This window comes from Calonectris borealis, chromosome 1 (assembly GCF_964195595.1).
Source record: "Calonectris borealis chromosome 1, bCalBor7.hap1.2, whole genome shotgun sequence".
Classification (NCBI taxonomy): Eukaryota; Metazoa; Chordata; class Aves; order Procellariiformes; family Procellariidae; genus Calonectris; species Calonectris borealis.
The window spans coordinates 16,408,872-16,434,052 of record NC_134312.1 but is presented as its reverse complement, the minus strand read 5'-3'; the positions used below and the strand labels follow the sequence as shown (position 1 = coordinate 16,434,052).

At 44.0% G+C, this 25,181-nt stretch overlaps 1 protein-coding gene across 1 annotated transcript in view; it reads left to right on the top strand.

The window, feature by feature from the left end:
- LAMB4 (laminin subunit beta 4) overlaps positions 1-22,537 on the top strand; it is a 41,492-nt gene extending 18,955 nt beyond the window's left edge. Inside the window, exons 18-34 of the mRNA XM_075148828.1 lie at positions 791-968; positions 2,331-2,474; positions 2,707-2,938; positions 4,537-4,694; positions 6,237-6,461; positions 7,558-7,778; positions 8,992-9,088; positions 9,441-9,816; positions 10,185-10,345; positions 13,497-13,702; positions 14,595-14,798; positions 16,384-16,528; positions 18,353-18,560; positions 19,163-19,301; positions 19,550-19,726; positions 20,756-20,909; positions 22,372-22,537. Of these exons, the coding sequence (XP_075004929.1) occupies positions 791-968; positions 2,331-2,474; positions 2,707-2,938; positions 4,537-4,694; positions 6,237-6,461; positions 7,558-7,778; positions 8,992-9,088; positions 9,441-9,816; positions 10,185-10,345; positions 13,497-13,702; positions 14,595-14,798; positions 16,384-16,528; positions 18,353-18,560; positions 19,163-19,301; positions 19,550-19,726; positions 20,756-20,909; positions 22,372-22,511 (3,165 nt within the window). The 3' untranslated portion in view covers positions 22,512-22,537. The remainder of the gene's footprint in view (positions 1-790; positions 969-2,330; positions 2,475-2,706; positions 2,939-4,536; positions 4,695-6,236; positions 6,462-7,557; positions 7,779-8,991; positions 9,089-9,440; positions 9,817-10,184; positions 10,346-13,496; positions 13,703-14,594; positions 14,799-16,383; positions 16,529-18,352; positions 18,561-19,162; positions 19,302-19,549; positions 19,727-20,755; positions 20,910-22,371) is intronic.
- Positions 22,538-25,181: the final 2,644 nt, after the last annotated feature.

The window sequence follows — 25,181 nt, the reverse complement described above, 5'->3', positions numbered from 1 at the left end:
CAGAATTGTATCCGTTTTAATTTTCACGGAGCAATACCATAATAGCTCATCAAGTCATACTTGTTGCATATGTTAATAGTCAGAGTATGTACCTCTATCTGTTGCTCATTTATTATGAGCACACTCCACATATGCTGACAAGATGCTGTGGTTAGGGATATAAATTCATACAGTTCTTCATCACTTAGGTTTTTTTAAAATCTCGATGATTTGTCTAAATCTAATTAAAAAATCATGGATGTATTTAAAAATGACATTGGAAAAGTAAAATTAGTTCTGTATTTTCCCGGGAATCAGGTCCAGACATTTCCCAAGTTTCCACCAAGTCAGGGTGTTGGTTTTGGGTCCTTCTCTTGAGAAAAATATTTTTAAGTCCATTCCTCTAATTACTTCTGTAGAACTGGATGTGACAAGCCATACTTGGACATAGAACCTTCAGCTGATTTTTCTCTATCTCGGTAACACAAGTAAAAATTTTGGCCAGATACTGCTTTTGGAGTCATCAACACGGCACCTCTTAGAAGCAAAAACAGTTCTGAGCATATATCTGAGGTCTTATTATAATCTGACTTTTTTATACACAGTCTCTTTTATTTGAAGAACTCAGGGAATGTCTAGACCTTCAGAATAAATGTGAATTTAGATGACTGAGCAGCACAACGGCAGATTTGGAAACGCGGTGCTCCAGGCCTCTGTCCTTGCAATGCGGAGCACAGTAAGAGAATGTGGGAAATTCTGGTTTCCAGTATATCTAAGCAAAAATATTTTCTTTTCCCTCCTAACGCCAAAGCTTGGACTTATTCCCAGAATCAGCTCCGTGGAGAACTTATGCAGTGAAAAGGATTTAGATGAGTACCAGAAGTATCACTGTATTGAAATTGCATCAGAAGTTGGACCTCACGTCCTGCCCGAAGCGTGTGCGCGGCTCATAGTGAGCATGTCAGCCCGTATTCACAATGGCGCCGTCGGTAAGGAGCAACCTGCACGGGCAGCTCTTTTGGACAGTTACTGGTTTTCCCCTGAGTTTGTAGGATATGTTGACTGGAGAGCTCTCAGCTCATGGTGGTGTAGGTAAGTGAAGCTGATCAGCATGTGTTAAGTATGGACGTGCAGGATACGTCCTGCTGAACCCTGAGTGCGCTGCAAACACCTTTTGGTGGCATGGCTCTCCGAGTCCATCACACCTGATGAGCTTCATGAAGCAGCGTGACAGGGACCATGGCAGTGCTTGTGTGTTTTCTGAAGAGCATTTCAATCAGATGCAGCTTCACCAGATGGCCAAAGCAGTAACTTTCCTACATTTCTGGCTGCTGTAAAATGACAGAGGAGTTTTTAAGCCCTCTCCCTGGATGCTACAGGCCAGCTGGATGCCCTGGTAGGACTCCAGGCACGATGGCACACAAGCTGATGTGCTGGAAGAGATTCACCAAGAAAACCTCAGTGGTGTCCCAGCAAGAGAGCAGTGGCGGTTGGGGTTTGAAGCCCCAGGCAGTCTCCTGGACCCACTGCAGAAAGGGCAGCTGGGCTCGGTGGCTCAGGAGACTTTCCTGGTGTTGGGCCCAGAGAAATGGAGCTTCTCTGCACTTCCAGTAAAAGGAGGGGCCTTTTGGAAAACTTTGGTGGCCAGCTCCTTTCAGGGAACCTTGCCTCCGATGGATCTGATAGCATCTGCTTGGTTTGGGCTACTTTTAGAAGGACCGATGCCTCACTCACACATCATGTGATGTGGTCATGGCTAAGCAGCCACGTGGCGAAGCTGCCCTCATTTAAGTTTGAGCTGTGCTGACTCCCCATTAGCCCGATTCCCATAGTGATGGGATTCTCCCAATGAAACATGGCACTTTGGCTTTCTAGCGCTGGCATCTGAGCATCCTGGACAAACATCCTCTGTGAGTTAGCAGACAGCTTCACTCAACAAGTTAGTCCAAGGTGTCAGAAAACAGCAAACAATACACAGGTGCAGGCTGTCTAAGTACTGCTTGCAGGTTATGTCCAGTGCTAGACATAGGTTTGTATCAAACCCTTCTAGACTTCAGGATATCTCCATTTTGCTACACCCTCTTCTATCCTATCCCAAATATGTGCAGAAGGCAGTGCCCCGAATGTGGAAGCTCCAACACCGAGGCTTGTGCTGGTGCCTGATACACCGTCACCATCGATGCTACAGCATCAAATAATCCAAGCCATGGCCATCAGGGGTTAGTGAACCCCTGAGGAGAATAATCAAACTCTTTCCTTCCTATTTTTAAGTGTAAAAAACCTTCAAGTTTACGAGAGTAGTCACACTCCTTTATAACCAAACCTGTTTTGATTTTCTTTCCCCTTGGCAGCATGTAAGTGCAATCCCCAAGGGTCGCTGAACGCCAGCTGCAGTAAACTGGGGGGCCAGTGTCAGTGCAAAGCCAACGTCGTGGGACGCTGCTGTGACACCTGCTCTGCCGGCAGCTACGGCTTCGGCTTCCACGGCTGCTATGGTGGGTACCTGGCAGCCAGCACCAGTACCAGTACCAGTACCAGGTTCTTCATGCATACCCCAACTTTTTAGGGCTTTGAATCCATGATTATGTGTGAAGCAATACAAAAAATGTTTCCACAAATAAGAGATTTTCCATCCCCACTGCTCACGCTGCCTTCGAGCAGTGTCAGCGATGAGCAGGGTTGGTGGGAATACGTTCAGGACACAGCTTTGCTTTTGGTGTCTTCCAGCATGCGAGTGCCACCCGCAAGGCTCGCTGAGCACGCTGTGCGACCAGGTGACGGGGCAGTGCTCCTGCCGCCGGGAGGTGGATGGTCAGCGCTGCAGCCAATGTCTGGCTGGGTATTTTGGATTTCCCCACTGTCGTCCTTGCCCGTGTAACGGTTACGCGGAGCTTTGCGACCCGGTGACCGGAGTGTGCCTGAACTGCCGCAGGTTTACGGCCGGAAGCCACTGTGAAAGGTAAGTTGATGGGCAGTGCTGCAAAGCTCACCCAAACACTGGTGTTCTCTGAAACGTGTGTGTAGCTGGGTGCCCACCTACATCCCCATGAATGCACCAATGACCTTAACTGGAAACACATACCAGGATTAAACTGGGCCTAGCTGCTGAATGGCAGGTACCTATCTGTTTGGCAAATGCATGTGGGAAGGTGCATGTAATGCCTGTGGGAGGACTGCGGGCACGGCATGCATGCAGCATTGCAGCGGGCTCCCTGCAAGAAGGCATTTGAGACATGGGTGCCATGGCACCATGTGCTTGGAGACGTGCAAAGTGCTGCGTATGAGATACACTGACTCCTGCCAGCTTTTAAATTGCCAAGAGGCTAACCTCATGCTGAATACTCATTTTACTACCTGCAGTTATCTCTGAGGAGCTGAAACAAACATGCCTGTTTGCTGGTTCGTATTATTTCCATATGACCAGCAAATGACTTTTCCCACGTATTCCAGCTCCATTCAAAACAGTGCTCCTCTTTTTTATTCTATATACTGGCAGCAGTAGCAGAGTTCAACATGGACGTCAGAATTCAATTCGTTAGCTGTTTAGTTTAGTTTGGCTGGATTGTACCTTGTCATTCACTTTTAAGAGGATTTCCCCATGAAACCTATTGAGCTTTTCTTGCAGTGCTTTTGGACAGTACAGCCTTTGCCTATTGTGCTTGTAGGTGGCAAATAGATTAAAAATGGGAGACTGAAATATTTGTTGCCCTGTGTCTCTGCAGGAGCCCCAGACCCCAGGGTGAGGATAATCGAATAGCCAAGACTTTTAGCCTGGCTTGTGTACGTATAGAGAATTGTGTTCCAATTTGCCGCAGCAAAGCAGATCAAAGACTGAGGATGCTTCAGAAGCCGCTGCGTTGCCGCAGCTGCAGGGCCACAGAGGGCCGGGACGTGGAGGCGGCAGTGGCAGGCAGGGTGGTGGGGGTGGCTGAGGCCCCAGGGAGCCCCCAAAGCCCCCCACCTGTCTGGGTAACAGCACAGCCACCACTGCCTCGAAACAGCCATCGCCCCGGGTTTGCAGAACATGTCAGAGCATGGCTGATTTCAATACATATGCTGCATCTAAAATATGCAATATTCTCTGAGCACTCGGAATAAATCATTGCTTTTTTGCTCGTGCCAGGACTTTCTAATGTCATGCCAACCATTCTTCATGTGTGTGTATGGAAATAGATGAATTGTATGTGGTGATAGGTGAATATACAGAATTTTTACGTGGCAGCTTTTAGCTGTCTATGCAGAGCATGTGTGATATGTTATATGTATATATCATCATTTAGATTAAAATTGTTCCAGAGTAGGTGAAAGTCTTCAGAAATATTCCTTGAAAAGAAAACATACGTTTTTTTCCTTTTGGCTCCAGATTTTGGGAATGCAGTTCTGATTTTCCATTTTAGAACACCTTTGAAGCTTGATATATCTGTACCAATTAATGGGGGTAGCATTACAACGACCTGGAACGTTAAACTAATTATACATACATATAAATTGATTCACTTGCAGGGACTGAAAGGAGCACCTGACAATTTCTGCTGCTTTTGTTGACTGCTTTGACAGGTGCATGGATGGCTATTACGGAAACCCTCTGAACGGAGAACCCTGCCGCCCATGCATGTGCCCAGGGGCACCTACAAGCAATAGGTATTTTGCACGTTCCTGTTACCAGGACTCCCAGTCTGCACAACCAGTCTGCAATTGCCTCGAGGGATATTCAGGTATGAAGCAAAATAAGGACTGATTCTATTAAAATTAATGTAAGAGAGAAAAATGACCATCCTCCGCCCATCCTCTGTTCAGAAATGACAAGTGAGGTAATGGTAATAAAATACATAAGAAAAGTTAACACTCAAATTTACTGAAATTAGGTGGGGAAGTCCTGACTGAGAAGAGTGGGAAGTGTGCAATTAGTGTTTGAAAAAGGGATTCACCTACGTGGATACAGTGAAGCCATTAACTAATCTGATGGCACCCTCTGGAAACCTCCTCCTTTCCAGGGGCACTACGTTAACATGGTGGGGAGAGGGGGGGAGAACTGGAGTTGCTTGTTACCTCTGAAAAACAAGTATTGGAAGCCCAAATCGGAAAGAAGAGAGCATCAAAAAGAGCTGATAAGATTTCCTAATTAGAGAAAATCTTTCTGCGTACAGAGGAATCTTGCTTTGATGTTATGCCCAAAAGTGACTGTTTCACCGTTCAAATGGTCACTTCGGAAATGAGGTTTCTATTCTCAGCTGTCTCAAATGCAGATATTTTTGTAGCAAACTGATGCCTTGCTTCCTAAGACCCGTTGACTTAGCTTGAATATCTGCAGGGAAAACTGAAGATATTTCCCTCCCCCTGGACATTAGAAAGATCTCTAGTGATGGAAGCAAACCCTAATGGGAAACACTGCCAAAAACTAAACCAATGCTCTCATCTTTACTTAGGCCAGGTTCCTTTATAAGTCAAGAGCAGTTTTGCTTGAGTAATTGCTGTAGGGCCAAAATGATCCTTGTTGGTACTCACCCAGGGGACTTCTGTCCTCACAAACCACCGCAATCCTCAGTTCTGGACTTTCTTCCTCCTGCTCCTTCCCAGCAAGGCTCTTGGTCACCTCTGTGGCACCAGGCTCACTTCCCCAGAGATTGTGAAAGGCTCTGGTCCTGAGGACCACGGTGAAGGAGCAGAGTCCTTGGTTGAGGATGAGCCAGTGGATGAGGTCCCAGCAACACCGGCCTGCCCAGAAAGGTTTCTGAGATGCAGAGAGGTAGCACCCCAATCAGGGCGTGCAGAAGTAATGCAATGCTAGCAAGCAAGGACAGAGCAGCCCAGAGCTCATCTGACGGAAAAGAGGGCAGGTCTGCCGGGCTCTGGGTTGCTCTGGGAAAGGGCAGCCATGCTGCTGTTGGGGCGAAGGCCCCAGGGGAAACCCTGCAAATATGGCCAACCCTGACTACTGCCATTGAAAGGACTTTGCTGGAAAAAGAAGTTTGGAGGTGTGGTGTGAGGGGCTACCTATTTACTCCTACTGAAAGGACTTCCTTGGTAAAAATGACTTGGGATGAGGAGAGTGCGTTTCCATTAGATTTCAGTGTAGGAGATGTAATTTAAACTGATCGTTAGGATTAAAGGGCAACAGTCTCAAACAGGTGGATATTTTCCATTGGAAATGTGTGTTTGAACACAGAGTCTGAATCTTTTAACAGTATTACTGGAAATTACGTGTTTCACTTGAATTCCCATCAGCCAGCAAATATTTCTACCTTCCTCCCCGACAGGCAATCAGTGTGATGAGTGTCCTAGCGGGTTCTACAAAAAACCAGGCAGCCCCAGGCTTGACTGTGCACCATGTCCCTGCAATAACAACATTGATGTGACAGACCCAGAGTCCTGTAACAGGGTCACCGGGGAATGCACCAAGTGTTTACACAACACCCATGGAGCAAACTGCCAGTTCTGCAAACCAGGGTATTTTGGCTCAGCCCCCAATCAAAACTGTCGAAGTAAGTAAGCAGCAGCACTGAAACTGTGTATTTCCACCAATAAAAGTTTTAAAGAAATTAGGCTATAGGGAGAGGTTAGCCCTTGGAGGGACAGTAAAATTAAAGCAGATGAATGGAGCAAAATATGAGAATACCAAATACATTACGATCCAGTGATACAAATAACTGTTAATATGGCACCTACTAAATTCTTTGTCATCCAGGTCTCACTAAATCTCATACTGAATTTCACTGCTAGGACATACTCATTTGTGAAATGAAATCAGTACTCTCTGTCGGAAAAATAAATGTGCATTCAGCCCATTCAGGAAGGAATCAAAAGTAAAGGAATCAAAGATAATTGTTTATCCATGTTGCTGGCTTATGCCAACAGGCAATGCTCAGTTAACCAGATCATCCCTTGCTGAGCTCCCTGCCTTCCAGTTGTTTTCATTAAGTGGCTAGAATGAGACTGTTCAGGCAATTGAATAGGCTCCATGAGGACACTGTCAATAACTCGGCACTTTTAACAGAAAGGCAGAGTGTAAGAAAACGCAGGGCATAAGTTTCTTCCCAACATTTCTCAAAGACTGTTTTCACAAATGTGCCTGACTGAGGGTCTAATTTCTACAGGCCAGGTACAAATACAGGTATTTTCAGGAAACTCTTTTCCTGGGAGTCTCTAAAATACAGTTCAAGCCCATTCCTCATTTATTCTTGGAAGATGTCTGTTAGAAATGGTTAAGCAAGAACTTTTGGCTCCTCAAAAGGAAGGCTTCTTATCTTACTTGACTTACTGGGGTTTCCCACGCTGGATAGTGCCTACTGTAAACCAGCTTCTCCTTATCCAACATATTTAACATTTCATTCTAATAAGATTCAAAATTATCTATGCCTTCATTTTTTTGTGCCTGTATTAAAAGTACTGAAAGTTCCCAGTAAGTTTGCTCAAAGCAATATATAAGCTACAACAGAAGGAGAAGTAAACTGTATGAGATTAAAAATGTATTCAAGCATACTAGAAGTAAACCTACAGCATGGGCTTTATATACAGCTCTGATTGTCCATCAACTGCCTATATTATTGTCTGCTGTAGTAATTGCCCTTCTTTTTCCAGGGTGCACGTGCAATCCGGTAGGTGTTCACCGTGCCATGTGCCCAGGGGGGGACGCAGCCTGTCTGTGTGACCCAGCCACGGGAGCTTGCCCTTGCCTGCCCAACGTGGTGGGCGCCACATGCGACCAGTGTGCCTCTGGCTACTGGGACCTGGCTAGTGGAAGAGGATGTCAGATCTGTGACTGTGATCCAAAAAACTCCCAAAGCAACCAGTGCAACCAGGCAAGAAAATTACTCTGCTTTCTGGGAACCGGGGTGGTGGTGTTTTGGCATGGCATAGTGGGGACCCTCTTATAAATAAAGATTTTTTTTTGTCGTGCTCCCTGAAAGCAAGAAGTCTGTGGAAGTTTGCAGTTGGTGCGATCACGCTTTGAGTCATTATATCAAACATGCTGTTCTGATAATGTGGCTCTGCTTGTAAGCAATTTCTCTTTGCCTGTGTGTTTCTTTGTCAAGTGGATCCTAGAAATACTTGGTAAGAAAATGTCACATAGGAAAAAACTGCCTCATAAGTATACATATAGGGAAGAAGGAAGTCCAGGCTTGGACCCAAAAATCTTACGAGTATTTTTTTAAGTGTTTATTTTCATAAAGTAGCAGCTGTGGCCATTACATTAATCATGCCTCATCTATCAGACTGCTAGAGTACCTTTTCTCATCTTTAATTCCTATGCACTTCTTAGGGCTAGAATGTAGAAAAAATAAAACAGCGTTTCAGAATAGAGAGGTGAAATTGTGGTCCCATGGAGTCAACAGCAATTTTGCTATTGACTTCAGAACACCAGGAGCTTATCCCAAGCTCTTGCTGATGTACTTTCACATTTTCCTTTCAATATACTTTCCGGTTTATTTAGTGGATTTATTATTTTTCCTAGCAAATGTAGCTCTTAACCTCAAAGAGCTACTACTGCTTTTCTGAGCTGTACCAGTTATCAGAGCTGTAATTCCCTGCGGTTTAATTTAATAGTTGAATTCCAAAATAAATTTTCTAGGGCAATGTGCGTAATGTACCCTCGAGGTTTTCAGTTGCAGTTAATATATCGTGTAGTTAAAAGTTGAAATGTTAAGATGAGTACTTTGCTCCAGCAAAAATAAGAAATTAATCTGTTTTGCAAAGGAAAAGAATCCTCTCTCAGATCATAGTCAGAGGATGAGTTCTCAAAGAGCATCTGTAGACTGGAACACACAAAATCTTGCATATTAGTAAAGTAAAGCCACTTCTCAAAGTCCATTTTGCTTTCACAACCTTCAGAAGGAAAATGGGAAAGGTGGGCCAATACTGTATAAACCATAGTGTTCAGAGACCACGTGCAAGCACTGTCACTGCAGTCCCCATACAGCTATATGACATAAGTCACAGGGAGAGAAAGAAACCCAGTGCATATCCAGCCATATGACTGTGCAGGAAGTTACTTAATCCTAACTGTCTTCACAGCTTACAGGCCAGTGTCCATGTAAGCGAGGTTATGGCGGAAGATGTTGCGGTGAATGTGAGGAAAATTACTTTGGCAATCCCCAGGCGCATTGCATTTGTAAGTATTACTAAGTGGGGACAACTGGATTGGAAACTGCCTCAAAAGAAACGGTTACCTTTTATATTCATAGGGGAGATGGGAAATACATGTAGAGAAGCAGGCTTTCATACATTTGTGTATGAGATGGATAAAAGTGTTTATATTATTTACTTATATTGTTCCTTCTATGGTTATGATGGGACCATGGACATTAGAGATGAAGAAGAGCCATTAGCCAGGCAGTCCACTTTGCTCTAACTCAAACACCGGTTTGCTTTTATTGTCTTGAAATGCACGATGGTACCTTTTGCATGCGTTAATCCCATAGAAAAGGAACAACTGGATGTAACTTGCTGTCCCTTTCTTGCAGCGTGCGAGTGTAACCCGGAGGGAACCAGCCAGCCCAAGTGTGACAAAGCCACCGGCGCGTGTAACTGCCGCGCTGGCGTCACCGGCCGGTTCTGCGACCAGTGTGGCCGTGGCTTTGAGAAAGACTTTCCCTCTTGCCGTCAGTGTCATCTTTGTTTTGATCAGTGGGACACTGAAATTACTGCCCTCGCTCAGACTGTTCAGGGGTTAATGAGGTTTGCTGCAAATCTTGAAGATAAAGGAGGACGAATGCCCAGCTGTGACACGCGCTTCAAAGCCTTTGAAGATGCCATTTCTGAAATTGAAAGAATTTTGAGACATCCTGTTCTTTCACTGGGGGCCCTCTCAGGCATCAAGGATTTTCAGGGCTACGTTCAGTAAGGGCTTTGCTGCTCCTGAAAAAATCCCTTGGCTGAGAAAGCAGTCTTCCCCCAGGCTCCACCAGCCACCCCTACACATCGAGTCCCGCTTCTGATCAGCACATAGAAGCTGGACTACTAAGTCACTGTTTTCAATAGATCTGTGAACAAAATAATCCTTATATATATTATCTGTCTCCCACAGGCATATACTTAAATGCTGGAATTTTCCAGTTCATCCTAAGGGTTTTCTAAATAAGCCAATACAAGTAAATGTTTCTGCTCATTTAGAAATTTATCTCGTGTCCTCTAAAGTATTGTGTATCTCAGTTCTAGTTTAAGAAAAATCCGGTCTGACTTCTGCATAACTGCCATCTCCCTTGCAGACAAAATGTTGCACAAATGGATCCCCTTCACAGTACGCTGTATGAGTTTCCTGACCTTAACAAGAACATAGAAGACATTGGGGAAGAAGCTGACCTAGTGTATGAACTTCTACAACAGAAAATACATCTGCATCAAAGCTTTCATTACTTGAACTTCAAAGGTAAGGCAGCCAGCAATTAATTGAAACGAACATATTCCATGAAATTTCAGAATGTTTTTCTCACTATCGAACCGTACGACATTTCAAAGATCCCTAGATTTTAGCTTCCTACTGTAATGTAAAAATGTAAATACTAACAACATTTCAAACTCCTTTTATCTTAAAATGCCATGATTTCTAGCATCCTAAATTTCAGATGCATGTGCCAGGGTCACGTCAGTCAGAAGTCTCATGAATCCCAATGTTTACATCAGGATTTAAAAGCTACCCAGTTTCACAGTATAGACTCACAGATCATACAGTAGAACAGCAAAGGATTTTCTCTCCACTTCTGACTCCTCTCGCTCTTAGCAATACTTAAAGAATGTTGTACAGCAATGGTTTGTTTAATTAAAGCAGAGAGTCATAGTGCAACTTCTTAGTGTTCCCATGGGAAAATACGTGACTTTATGTGGTAAGGAACTAGCTCTCCATCATCAAAAAATGTGAAGTCAGAACTGAGTTCTTTGGCATTTTTGAAAGAATTACACCGTCTGTGCTTGAGCTAAGTATAGTCTCCATCAGCTGCTAATAGCAGTAATGACAATGTCACAGACTGGTTTCTGGAGAAAGATGAGGACGTATCAGTCGGGGATCTCGAACAGATGCTAGATCATCCACAGTGGCAGGAGATTGTCAGCAGTATACTCTCCAAAGAGACGACTGCCAAGATATGAACCCCCAGAAGACAAGGTGCACACCACAGAAGACACAAGCTACAGGCAATGCACTCCCATTTACAGTTCCTCTGTGTTTCCTTCAGGTGAGAAAAAGATTGGCCTAGACAAGATCGAAAAGAAAGAAGGAAAAGTCCACAGAATACAAGCCAAGGGAAAGGAAGAGGGGAAAAGGGGGATTAATTAAGATTTAGGGCTCTCCTGCCCTGTTGTACTTGGCAGTGCCCCTGGGACCGGCTCGTCCACTCGGGTCCCCGCGCGAGCGGTCTGCACAGCTCTCCCAGGCTCCGCTTCCCAATTCATCTCAGTCTTGTGCAGGCTCTGAGAAAGGCAGGAAGGCAAAGAAACAATAAATCCCAGGGAGGTCAGTGGATGCACAGCTGAAGCATCCGTGATGCTGTCTGGTCACATTCCAAACCCGCTTCGTCTTTCGACCTCAGGAGACGGATAAACAGTCCTATAAAAAGGACACGGGGGTGTGGGGAGGGGAAGACCTTGAATTTAAGCTGAATTTCTGGTCACGGCCACAAATATTCATTGGTCTTGCTACCAAGCATCTAACAGCACAGAAATAACATTTCCCTCAAGATAACCAGTTTCTCTGATATCCAGGAGAAAGCCTGGCTCCCTCACCCCATCTTCATTTCAGGACTAGCAGCACATCCTAGGTATGGCTCTGTCTGCTTTTTTCCTCTCTCTCTTTTGCTGGCCCAAGCAAGTGGGGTAGAGCAGGATATGGCCATGTACCCCATCTGGGTTACATTTGGCACTTGTGCTCTAGACACACGTGGGGAACGGGCTCCTACCTACCTCTCTTTGCAGAGGATGAAGCAAACAAGAATTCAGGACTCAGAGACTTCCTCACAGGCATACATTCAGCTGGCTGACCTGGAAATGTCGATATCTAATGATGAATTAAAATCACTGGAAAAAAACAAGACACAAGTGTCCTTAAAAGAATGTTTGCAGTTTATGAGATCTCATTAAATTATGGCTTTCCAGCCTTGGGCCCTGGCTTTGCAGCCACTGTGGTATGGTAATGCAGTGAGTACGGCTTCCTAGGATGTAAATCAAGCCTGTGCAAAGACGCTGTGTTTAACGTAAAGGAACTTGGAAGTTCTACAGCTCCATCACAAACCAAGCATGAAAAATGCATTTGGGCCACTTAATGGAGAGCTGAACCACTGTAAAACATTCCTGCGATGGAATTGTTGCACAGAAAACAGTCTCTGGCTTAGATATGGAGTTACAGCAGCCTCTTGCCAGGTATTTTGTATTAGGAGCTAACTTTAAACTGTACATAATTTCCAAGAGTTACAAGATAAAATAAATATCCCTGGTTCCACACGATAACTAAACATTGTTCAGCTTCAATGAAAGCAAGGCCAAGGACTTTAGTGCCTGTTTCAAAGCACACAGGACTAGACGAGTGCCTTGTCATTGACTTCAACCAGTAACTGATCGGTTACCAGCACAAAGAGGGATGTTAATCAATGACCTCTAATGCTTTTCCACTGCCGACACATCAGTTCTGGCTCATTGCACATACTTCTGCCTGGGGATTTGGGGAAAACTTTGGGTTCTCTGGAGATCTGGGAAGCCTTGACAGCAGCAGCTTTAAATTACGTATTTTGCAAAATGCCTGAGTCCTTTCCTTAGGCTACTAATCTGCAAAAAATGTAATATTCTCCAACCCTTTTGAGTCTGCTTAAGGGAAAGCTTACACTAAGCAAACAAGAAAGACTCTTGCTGGAGAGTATTTTTTGCCTGGCCTACAAATTTATCATGGAAATGCTTTTTTTTTTAATGCATCATCCCTGAAATTGGATTTTCCAGAGCCAAAGAAAACTCATAAATTCCCATTTGTAATCTAAATTTTGGCCTCAGTTCAGCAGACCATTTAACTTTTGGGTGCTATGCTGAACAGAGACAGGACAAATGCTTTCCTGACTCACCATCAGAGAGCTGATCATTTCATAGGTTTTACAACTGGCAGAAACAGTTCTCCTGCCTAAGCTGCAAAACAGCATAAATGACAGGAGCTTTATCAAATCAATAACAACAGCAATGCATGAGCTACTCATGAATGCAGATCAGTAGCAGTTTGTGTCACTAATGGGATCCCCTTCATACTTTTGTATCTTCCATTGGCTTCTCCTACACCTTGGACTCTGAAGAATGACATGGGATCCACTGTATTTCCATCTATTTTAGCAGGTTTTATGGGTATCAATAATGATTCCTGTTTGGCAACTGGCTGAGTAAAGGATTAAAAAGCTTGACAGCTCCTGTCCCTCTCTGCTGTCCCAAATCAAACACTAGTGACAACAAACTGAATCACCTGTCACTCACCATTTGTCCAGAATTCAAGTAAATACATGAATTAAATGCAACCAAAATACAGTCAGTACTAAACCCTATTTCTGTTGCTATAGAGGCCATCAGCAACATTAGGAAACACTTTGAAGTATCATTGCTGGCAGAGCAGAAGATCAGTGGGACAACCCCTATCGTAAGATACTCAGAGTACACCAGGAACCACGCGCTCGCTGTGTTGGGACATCAGGCCTTGAAAGAAAGCAACGTGCTGGAGCAGCTCAAGATGATCAAGAGCCCCAACATCCAAAACTTGAATGAAAAGGTAGGCACTGTGGATTTTGAATGGGAGCTAAACAAAAACCTCTTTTTTGATACTGTTAGTAGTTTTTATTTTAAAAGAGTGCTTACATGCATTTTAAATCTGGAAAACGAGACTTTCCTGGCACAGCGTGCAGTCATGTCAGAAACAGCTGCACTCCTCAGCTGTGGTTACTACTATGCTCCTGGAAGCCATTGCTTCCAGGGCAGGCCCAGCACAAGGAACTGTTTAAGCACTCTCTAGTCTCAAGAGGACTTCGTGTAAATTCAGAAAGATTAAGCCCAACCTCCTCCATCAGTGGCTTAAACTAAGCAGAGCATTTTTGCCCTGGAGTGGATGGGGAATGCTCACATATCCTTTGCATCACCCATGGGACATGAAGGGATTTCTGTCCTTCTGTGGAGCAGCAGTGAATCGTTGATAGCAGCTTCAGCCAACACTGCCAGAACTGGAAGACGTCATCCATCTAGGCCTTTAGTCTCAACATCTGTGTCACACTATATGGAAGGCTAGACATGGTACCATGTTTTGTGAGACGTGATCTGGATCCTTTAGAACAAGCCATTGACCTATGGGCTGTATATGGCCAGGGGACAGTTTCAGCCCTTTTGCCATAGAGGAGTGAAACAAGGGTCTTAGTGCCACACATGGAGCCCAACAAATGGCTCCTGCAAGGATGGGCTCGAAGCCATGGCCTGCCATTGCATTCTTCAAGTCAGGGAAGGGGGACCTGTACCTGGCAGGACTCCCATCACTGGAGAGACCAGACCACTGTCTCTTCAGGAAAATCCCATACAACGTTCAATGTTCATGTGACATCAAACATCTTCCTTCCCCCAGGAGTGTATCTCAGGCCCCCAGAGGAGTTCTGACATAAGCATCTTCCTTATTGCAGATCTGTGGTGTGCCAGGAGACCAGCCCTGTGTCACAGCAGCCTGCGGGGGAGCTTTGTGCCGGGACAGTCACCGACTCAGGCAGTGCGGTGGCCCAAACTGCAGCGGAGCTCTTCCTCTCTCCACTGATGCCTTCAGAAAAGCTGAGGAGACTGCTGTGTCGCTAAGTAACTTGACTACTCAGTTACGGGAACCTGGGAATCAGGTGGTGTATATCAAACCTACATTTGTTCAGTGAAATGGATGGAGGATGAGATTTGGGAGGTCCCAAATCTATAAAAACTCACCTGCTCCTTGGACAAAGAGCAGTGACCTAGTGATAGACTCTGTCCTAACACCATAGACCTACCATGGTTCAGTACTGGCAGTATTAGGTGCCAGTCCCACCAAGGGACTGTGGCTGTAGGTATGCCTTCCTCTTCCTCTGCTGCCAAGATCTCATGGGTCATGGTGCCCTGTGCTTATGGAAGTTGGTGGCATCAGGCTAGTATTGTCTATGTTTTTGTCAGGAAAGATTCAAAGGGTACTTAGTAGCCTGAGTATGGCCCATGCTTATTGCAGTGGGATTACTGCTTTGCATAGCATTAAGCTCAATTTATACAACTTCATATTACTCTTATGTTTGCCATTGAAGAATTTTTGCGAATAATTTCAAGCCAAAACTTTTCTGCTCCCGGTGATGTTTAGAAGGGCATCAAGTAATCATCGGCTGTACTGCACAGTAGCAGTGAAAATAACTCAAGCAAAGTGTGGCCAATGCAATATGTGCAAAGGAAACAGAACAGACAAATCCCAAAACACCAGGAAAGACAGTTTGTTCTCATTAGCAATCAGAGATGATGCCTGTTACCATTACAGGCAAAACACATTTTCCAGCAGAAATGTCATTCTGCTGTGGCTTTGTCCTATCCCTGCAGGGTGCCTGGGCATCCATTTCCTCCTTTTAAAGTACACGCGACACGCTGCATCACAGCTAACGGGTTTAGAAATGAGCAATCGGGGCACATGCCTGGGCCCCAGGACACAGAGGGGCAGCAGTGAAAGGCATCCCGTACCGAGGCGGCAAGCACCAGGCTGCTGGGACATTGCCTTTGGCACTCACAAACTTCAAACAGCTCTATGATAACGTGTGTGAAGTATTTTGAGATGTTTCAAAAGTAAAAACGTCACTGTTTTTCTTGTTGCATGGGGAAACAGTGAATCTCTTCCCTCCACAGACCAGAGAGGTGGTACCTATGGATTTCATTAAAGCGAAGCATAGCCCCCAGCAAAGCAAAATACTGTTGGCATTTGATGGTGAATCTAAAGCTCTCATTTAAATGATCAAGAATACTAATCTAATGGCAAAATGTAACTTTTAAAGACAAGCCTTAAACTCTACCTTCCTTATTTGTGTCTTCTTAGGTGTATTTTTAACAGCAAGTCCAATGTGAAAAGGCAAATGAAATTACGTGCCTTTTCCGTACTGAATCTGATGACCGACATGCTGCAATACGGCAATAGAAAATAATAGTCAGCATCTTCTTTTAGAAACAGAAGGGCCTGTGGTTTAGCAGTGGTTGCAGAGAGAAAAAAATGCTTGATTTAAGCTTTTCCTGAGGCCAGATGAAGGCCATGATGTAGCAACTTCTGGAGTTCCCCAAAGGAGTCTCCTACTACTTTTCAAAGCCACGTCAAGCAATTCCAGCTGAGGCGTGGATCAAAATTATTTTTGTGTCAGAGCTCAACTTGCCAAGCAATGATAGATAACCTCCAGAAAATGGCACTGCTATTTCTAATAATATTTCCAGGTTGAAAGCATTAGAAAAATGGCAGAAGACAGCAAGTTGAAAGGCTCACAATTTAATGGGCAACTGGAGACAGCTAAGAATCAAATTGAAGTTGACCAAGAGATCACTAAGGAGTTCATCCGAAAAGTGAAAGACTTCTTGTTAGGTAAATATGCAAAGTTCTTTTTGACTCATTTTTAATATATATTCCAATACAATATAACATAATACATGGCCAGAAAATGGTCTAGCTGTATACACATCAAATTTCTTGTCTACCTCCTGATCTGCGCAATCTTTTTCAATCCTTTTTTTCTAGTGCTTCTTTCTCCCACATGACAGTACTTTGTATTACTTTTCCGATAGATCTGTTACATTCTGATTGTCATCTTTTATTAATTTGCTTAATTTGAAGCATGCAAGTAATTCCCTCAGCTCCTGGTTTATCTGAGTAAAGGACTACTAACATAATTTCATACAATATATAATGTCCAGGCATGTCCAATGCATCCTCAAATTGTTATTCCACCCCCTTCTTCCAGGCCCGTAAATAGAGGCTCTCCGTAGGGAGCGTGGGAATTAGGACACATACTGCTCCGTCGTCTCCGTAAAGCTGTAACTCAAGGAATCAAAGAATTCTGGTAGAACTTCACAGCTCTCATAAAAAATAACAAAACATATATACCCTAAAACTTTTTCTACCCTTGCAATTACAGAAAAGTGCTGTAAGAAAAGGACCCTAAGTTTTTTTGCCAGATCAAAGGAGTTCAAATGTGGTAGGATTTGGATTTTTTTAATCTCTTGAATGTAGCTGATCTCATAAGTTTCTAAGGATTGCATGTTGGCAGTCCTTTGGCATTCATACCTCTACATCCAAATGGGAGCAAGGACAGAGGACTTCCTTTGTTCAGGAACGTGTAAGTTATTGAATTGGAAGAAAAACTCCATTTAAGCCTTTAAGATTCTCAGATTTTTATTTGATAGCAATTGAAAATTCCACCTTTAGCTCTTCTTTTATGTTTCTTAGTAGACATACAGCATTTACTAACAATTATAAAAGCATTTTTTCATGATTTTTTGTTTTGTAAATTGAAGTTTAAGAACTGTAACAGCTGAGATGCGCACAGTTACATTAAATCTGCTGTGCTCTACATTGACATAGTTTTAGATTAGTGTATTTCTGCAGAAAATAGCTTTCAGGAATGCACTACTGTTTGCACAGTAAACGCCTTCTATTTAATTCTTGGTGAGTTACTTTGGAGCATTAGCACAAACATTTAATATGTTTCAACTCTTTTATCACCCAAGGTCTTGTCTATAAAGGGAAGTGAGCAGAAAACAGACGTGATGATGAGACTTCACGAGGCATTGACTACTCTAACTCTGTGCTCTGTGTGCCTCTGCCTCTTAGCAAAGAACTAAGACGAGATCGTTTGTAAGGGGTGTTGTCAAAATACATAAATCCATTTTTTCTACTGTAAATTCCCATCCTATCTGAGTGTGACCCAAGTTCCCTCTGTAGCTTAGCCTTTCTCATTAACCAGCGAAGGAACCGCTTTCTCAATATTGTGGCGACTCCAGGGAAGGGATTACACCCACCAGCCGGCTTGGAAAGCTCCATTCACACCCCAGTCTCTCCAGCGCCTCTTTGATCTGGGGGCCGAGGGAGAAACGGGCTCTGACACATCTAGCTGTGCCGTGCACTGATTTAAAACCTTCCACGGGCTCAGTTCTACATCAGAATTTTAATAACCCAGTTCAAAGTGGATTCAAATCCTCATTTTAGCCAGTTCTGACAACAGTAACAGCAGTACCTGGAAGCATAGTATTAAATTACAAAATGTTGGAGATAATTCTCTTACCCCCTTGCTGTGCCTGTCAGCTTTATTCTGCCACATAACTCAAAGGGTAGGCAGCCATAATGATCATTTGCATTTCGCTGGGAGGAAGGAGCCACTTCAGGATACCCTCAGCTCCATTTCTGTTGCAGATGAGAGCGCACCTCCAGAAGACATTGAGAAGGTGGCAAATTATGTTCTGCAAATAAACCTTCCCCTGACTCCACAAGAGTTCACAGGCATGCTTGGTAAAATCAGGAGCATTATGAACCCTTGTGAGAAGTACAAACTGAATGAGCGTAAGAGAAACAGAAAAAGGGAGGAAGCTCGGACGCTGCTGGTGGAGGCACAAGAAGCCGAGTGAGTAGGGTACTCTCGTACTGATGGGCTAACTCCAGCTGGGGTGGCTCTGTGCACGGTAGGACCGCTCCATACCCCAGGCAGTATCTGGTAACACTGGAGGGAAAGCTCAGATGACAGCAGATTTCAGCTTGCAATTTCCACAGGGTCTCCCCAGCAGGAACGAGCCATGACCGCTCAGGCTGCGGGAGCCAACGTGCTGCAAGGAGGCAGCTCCCACCAGCTCTTGGCTCTTCGCCTGCTGAGTCAAAGAGGCCAAGGCAGCTACGCACTTCCATGGTGGACCTAGTGGATCCTTACATCTGGTTCACCGGGAGGTTTAAAACGGGGAGAGAGGAAGTATGTTCACCTATAAGCGAGCTTTCCTTACTAGCAGCGCACCACCAGGCAGCACCCAGCCTCACCTTTAATACAGCAGCTCGTGTGCTCCCACACGAGGTCCCGCACTGAGGTTTTGCTTTGCCAACTTACAAACCACAATTTTAATGGTTGTCATTAGACTCGAGGGAACATTCCTGCATGTGAGCATGGGTGCATTTGAAATGTGCTTGCTTTGCTCTCCACACCATGACACTACACACGCTTCTATTTTTCCATTTTAGCAAAGCAGCTAAAGCTCTTCCGCCTGTGGATGAAATCAATAATAAACTAAAAAATGTTGTGAAGTCACAAGGACACTCCAAAAACACCTTCATAAAGTTAAATGAAGAGATACGAGGCATCAAAACACAAATCTCACAGGTATCTCACTGTAAATGTTTTAATTTATTTACTACATACATTTTAGAAAAAGATACTTCATCTCGAAGTTTCCTTAATGTAACCTTAAATAAATAAAACCAGAACGTAGCGCAGATATGACACCGATTCCATAATGTTTAAGGGTCTCCTCTTCTTAATCAGTTGACATTAATCTCCCTCATTACCACGTTCTGCAAGCTGGATGGACGTTGCGTAAGAAACCACAGCCTTCAATTGCTCTGTTTTAGGCTGAGAACCAAATGAACAAGACAAATGACGAACTAAATGACTTGTCAGCAAAACAGTCTGAGATGGAAGATGAAATTGCCACATTGCAGGCAAAAATGCTGATGAACAAGAATGAAGCTACAAAGGCAAGAGCAGGGGCAGAAGCAGCACACAAGCAAGCCCAGAATATTGATAATGTAAGCCTTTCTGCCATCTATTAAGGGAAAAAAGATTCCCTCCATGTTTGATAGTATTTTTCATTCAGAAGTGTAATTGTGTTGCCCTGCTCTCCTCAAAACTGTGTTAACGTTTTCCTTACGCCATGCAGTGTAAAATGCCACAGGTTAAGAACAATTTCTTTCTTATTTTAAGGCTTCTGGCGAATAACACTTCTGTTTGCTTGAATGAAAGAAAACATACACATTTCTCTGGCTACTCCGTGACATTTTTCCTCGCGCTGTGTATAAGACTTGTAGTCACCATGGGCACCAGTAAACACAACAGAACAAATCACAAAACCAGATATTAAAATACGTGAGTGATGGAAGCAGCCTGGCCATTCATCCCATGCCATTCTCCTTCAGAGAAAATTGCTGTGGGAGTTACTTGAAATTTTCGGTTGGCTAGGTGGTTTTCAGTAGCTCCAATTTTTGAGAATGCATTGAGGCAGCTAGAAATTTGCTAAAATTGCAAGGAGAACCAGGCACCCACAGCACAAGCTTGGAACATGACCAAGCTTCCAGGTTATAAGAAACCTAGCAGAAATCTAAACTGCAGCCTTGGCAGCAATCTAAATCGGCATGAAATGGAGTTAGCCAGTAAATATTACTACAGCCAAAAATGTAAAACAAACAAAAAAAAAGATGCTGCAGGTAATTCATTAAATTTGAATTAAGCCTCATAGCAAAAATGAAATTTACAGAAAAGCCCTATCAAAAGCAGTAAAAACAGCATAAGCTTTAAAAATCTTAAACCGTATTTTCTTTACATCCTCGCCCTCCCTTCACACTTTACATTGCTCCACTGGCAGTTTAATTGATTTTTATCAGGTTTTGCAAAGCATTGTTTAATATACACTCATGGATTTTTTTTTTTTATGATTTAAGAGAATGAGAGATTTAAAGTTTGGTTCAAAGAGGATATTCAAAAAAGGTACAAGAATTTCCTTTGGTACACCAGATTAATTATGAGATGTTCTTAAACCAAGTAATGGCTTTTTGTTACAGGAATTTGCTGACTTTAACAGAAAGTACACCATTCTTCAAGAAAAGCTAAAAGCCCGAGGACCTCCAAAAGTAACACTAGAAAAAGTGAAGCAGCTGAAAGAAGAAGCAGAAAAACTGGCTGAAGAGACTGAAAAAAAAATTAAAAGAATAACAGGTGATGTTCTCATTTCCATAGTAAGCAGTGAAAACTGTGACAGTCATGATTTAAACTGAAGTCCTTGCCCACAGACACTAACAGACTAGGTTCACCTGAAATCAGGTTTAAAACAATTTAACTGGTGAAAATCCCCGCTTGAAGCTACCCGAACAGTTTAAAAGCAGTTAAATTGATTTGGCTTACGTACTTTTTCTGACATAAATTGGTTGCTATAAGAAGAGTTTAAGAAGTGTCCACACAGACTTGCAGTGATTTGATTCAGACAGTTTAAAAGCAGGGCAAGTGCAAAATCTGCATAAAGCTTGGCTGCAGATTTAGCTGGGAGCTTTGATTTATTCACTTGCTTTGGGCATTTGCACCTTAAATCTTTCCTCTGCGCTCTGTCTTTTCTTACATTACCCGAGTGATGGCTCGTGTTATAGAGAGCTGCAGGGTAGCTGTTCTTCATCAGTCTGTACCTGTTCCCCTTCAGACATTATCTCTGAGCAATGGCAGAACAAACCGTACGAATACTGGCTTGTTCGAACACACAGAGAAACATCCGTGTCCCACCACAGGCAGCAGGGCTCGAGTACGTGCCTCGGTCACGTCGGTCCACACGCTGGTGTCATCTCCCACGTGCACTGCCATGGAGATTGAAGCCGATGTGCCCTGGACCTGTGGGGCTGCGGCCAGGAGGCAGAGGGGTCGTGGGTAGCAGAGACCGCGGCTGCTGTGGCACCGCTCCTCACGCAGCCTCTCGGCTGGGTTTAGAGGGTCACCAAAACAGAATAGTACACGTCATGTAATTGCACACAGGGGACCTAATTCTGCTTGTAGTGAAGGTCTGGGCATTTCCACTGGGAACCCCTGGGCCTCGGATCCTGCCAGGCTCAGCGTCCAAAAAAACTGTGTAACATCAGCAAAACAGAAGCAGAAACTCCATCCCGGGAGCAAAGGACCCAAATAAATACTTCCAGCAGACACCTTGAGGAAAAGCATTAAGAGCATCCCGGTCACTCCAAATGCCCAGATAAGTGAAACAGGCAGTGAATAATGTGGTTTTGACTGATTACCAGTATGTTTACACTGGTGTAGCTTCACAGGGACGGGCGGAAACATTCCTGTAAATGAGGGAGACCTAAGCCCATTACACCCGAATTGTCTAGGCTTTACACACATCGGTGGACACACTGTTCCTCTGAGTGTTTCCATTTAAGCCAACTCCTTTAAGAGCTCCACGTCCTGCCCCATCCTAGCTGATGGACAAAAGCACATGCTGAGAAATTAATTTCTTTAAGGCTGTCACGTTTCTCTTGCAATCCAGAAGCCATACTTTTCCCTCCAGTTGCATATATAACATTCCCCATTTGAAACGGGCTTATTGCCTCTAAAACTGCTGGGAAAAGAAACACTGTTAATCCCTGGATTTTACTTACACAACAAATATGAGCATCATTGCATGTCTCTGTTCTTCCAGATTTGGAGAAGAAGCTTCAGGACCTGAATCAAACCAAACAAGACAAGGCAGAGCAACTGAGACAACTAGAGGAACAAGTGATAGCCATTAAAAATGAAATCATGGAGCAGGAAAGCAAGTATGCAACATGCAAAAGTTAGGGTCTCAACAGACCATCAGGTAAAGTGCAACTGAAGTCTTCACGCTTACCACCTCCTGAGCTTCCCAGCACAGAGGGCTGTCGCTGCAAATTCATCTGAAAGTGCATATAGTATTTTGGCACAGTGAATAATGTAACTTTCTCTTGATTTTTTTGTCCAGTTGAGTTTATATGGAAATAGGAAATACCTTTTAATAAACCAGCTGATAAAGCAATTGGGATGCAGTCTTTGAGGGAGCTCTAAAATACACTCCTGCCCACAGCCCAGGGCTTCTCCTTGTAGGGGGCTGGAAACGCAAAAGGAGGATTGCTCAGAGAACTACAGGTAACTGCCTCCGAGACTCCCAACACCCTGTGTCTTCCGCTGAACCCTACAATAATCTGTGGCTGTGCCACAACCCCGCACAGAGCTGTACAGACCGGGATGGGGCGATGCAGATGAAGGGCTGCGGGCTTCTGTAGCCACCCCTGCTGACAACCGGCAGCGTGCCCAGGGTACCGTCACTCCTCCATCCCCATCTCTTCGCTGGGATAGAGTAGGGGGTCACCAGGAACCCCTGACCATGTGGGGGTTCCCCTGTGTTAACTGAAAATGCGCAGGGACGCGCCGTCCCTCTGTGCAGCGCTTCGCCATTAGAGGTGGGTGACAGGGAGCCAATTCCCCAGTGCCCACTGGATGGCAGTGCACAGATGCTTAATGCCGAAAACAACTTCAAAATCATTGTTTAAGTTGTCGTTAAGGGTCATTTGTCAATGCCCCTTCTGCAATACCTTTTTTTCTTATGCTTATTAGGGGTTTCCCACTTTTTTCGTTAATGCAACCAACAACTGGAGAATAACTTCAGCCTTTAAGTTTAAGCAAAGAGCCTACAGGGCCACAAATGTTAAAAATGTTTCTTCAGCTTTTCTCCCACACACAGCACTTCACGGAAGTCAGGGTTCACACAGCAGTTTCTTGTAGCCATAAAGAACACAGGAATTGACCTAAATTTTAGTTTATAATTCTTTTTCTTTTGATATGAAGAAGGAGACTGGAGCTAAGCACATGCTACAGAAGGGCTAAGGTTTTAAAAAGATCGAAGGGAGCTATGCCTCAGTTTCAAAATCCCACCCATATTCCTGCAGGATGCTGAACAAACTAACGATGGCTTTTCCTCAGTTAAAACCAGTCACATCATTCCCATCTGGACCGTCCCACAGCAAGCATCCATCATGGACTTTATTCAGCTGGTGTGAGGAGCCCAGCGCTGCTGCAGAGCGCTCGGATGCAGCCCAGACCACATCTGTAAAATGAGGAATGCTCTGCAGGAATACAGGGCTCTTAGCATCTACCCGTCCTCAGCATCTACCCGTCCTCATGCCAGCAGCACGTGTAAAACAATCCTTATCTAAAAGCAAGCATTGTTTCGATCCAACTGAGATAAACTCTCCATAGTTATCACTCTGTGTTTACCAGAGCGAAAGTAGCATTCGTATGCAGTGGGGGCTTGGGTGGGAATTGCTGGCACGGACGAGATTTCAGGGATATTTCTCTAACTCAAACCAGCTGTGCTCCAGGGCAATGTGCAACATGCACTACCGATATAATAGCTTCTATTGTGAAAATGATGGAATCAAATTATAACTTCGATATAATCTAACAGAGACACCTGAATGCAGGTATGCATGTAATTTGTGGTTTAGCTTTTTCCGAATTTTAGCACTTTAAAAATCATCTACAAGATGTGAGGCTTCTTTAAAAGTTACTAGGCTGTAATCAGACAAGTGTATTTAGATTGACTTTGCCATAATGAAATCGAGCATCTCTGGTTTACTTGGAGCACACAACTCACCAAGCTGCTCACACACAGGTCTCCAGGTAACGAAGGATTTCTTGCAGGTTTCAAGGCGGCCCCGCTGCGCTGCACCTGAAACAGGCAAACTGAAGCTCTTAGAAAGAAATTCCCAATTGCATATAAACGAAAATTATTTCATTCATGACTTTAAAAACCTGAATTCACAAGCAGAAAGTTGAAAGAGACCTTCCTCCTAAAATCCATCGTTGGCTGTGAGACTTGCCATATGGCTTTCGACAAGCCGTGAGGATGAGAAGTCTGTAAACGCAAGGCAGTTGTGGCCTGGAGGGGAGATGTATCCATGGGGAGAAACAGAAATCACTGGAAGAAAAGTGGAAACAGGAAGAAGAAAGTCAGCGTGGAGTCTGACCTCCCCTGCCTTCCTCCAAGCATGCTCAGACACACAAAGCGAGCGGACCTGACGGGACCAGCGGCTACAGGACACCAAACCCATTCTGAGACAGCTTCCGAGGTTTACAGCTGTGCAGCATTCCCCATTGGAAGTGGTGCAAAAACTTTTAAAAGTGTTTTTGCAAAGTTAATTTGTGGGGAAATGCTGTATGTGGATCAAAAATACCTATTTTTAGTTCCCCTGGCTCTCTTTCTTGTGGACAGATGTGGGTTCAGAAAAGTGTTTATTGAAAAAATTATTGAAATCACTATCTTGCTGTAGAGCATTTTGACTTCAATGGCATTAATCAAAATGCAAACAACATTTAACCAAAACCACATATAATCACAGATATATTTAATCAAAAATTATCTCATCAGCTCTATTTGCTAGGTGTGCAACCACTGCAGTGTTGTAAGAAAATGGGTGATCAAGTGGGTCCCAC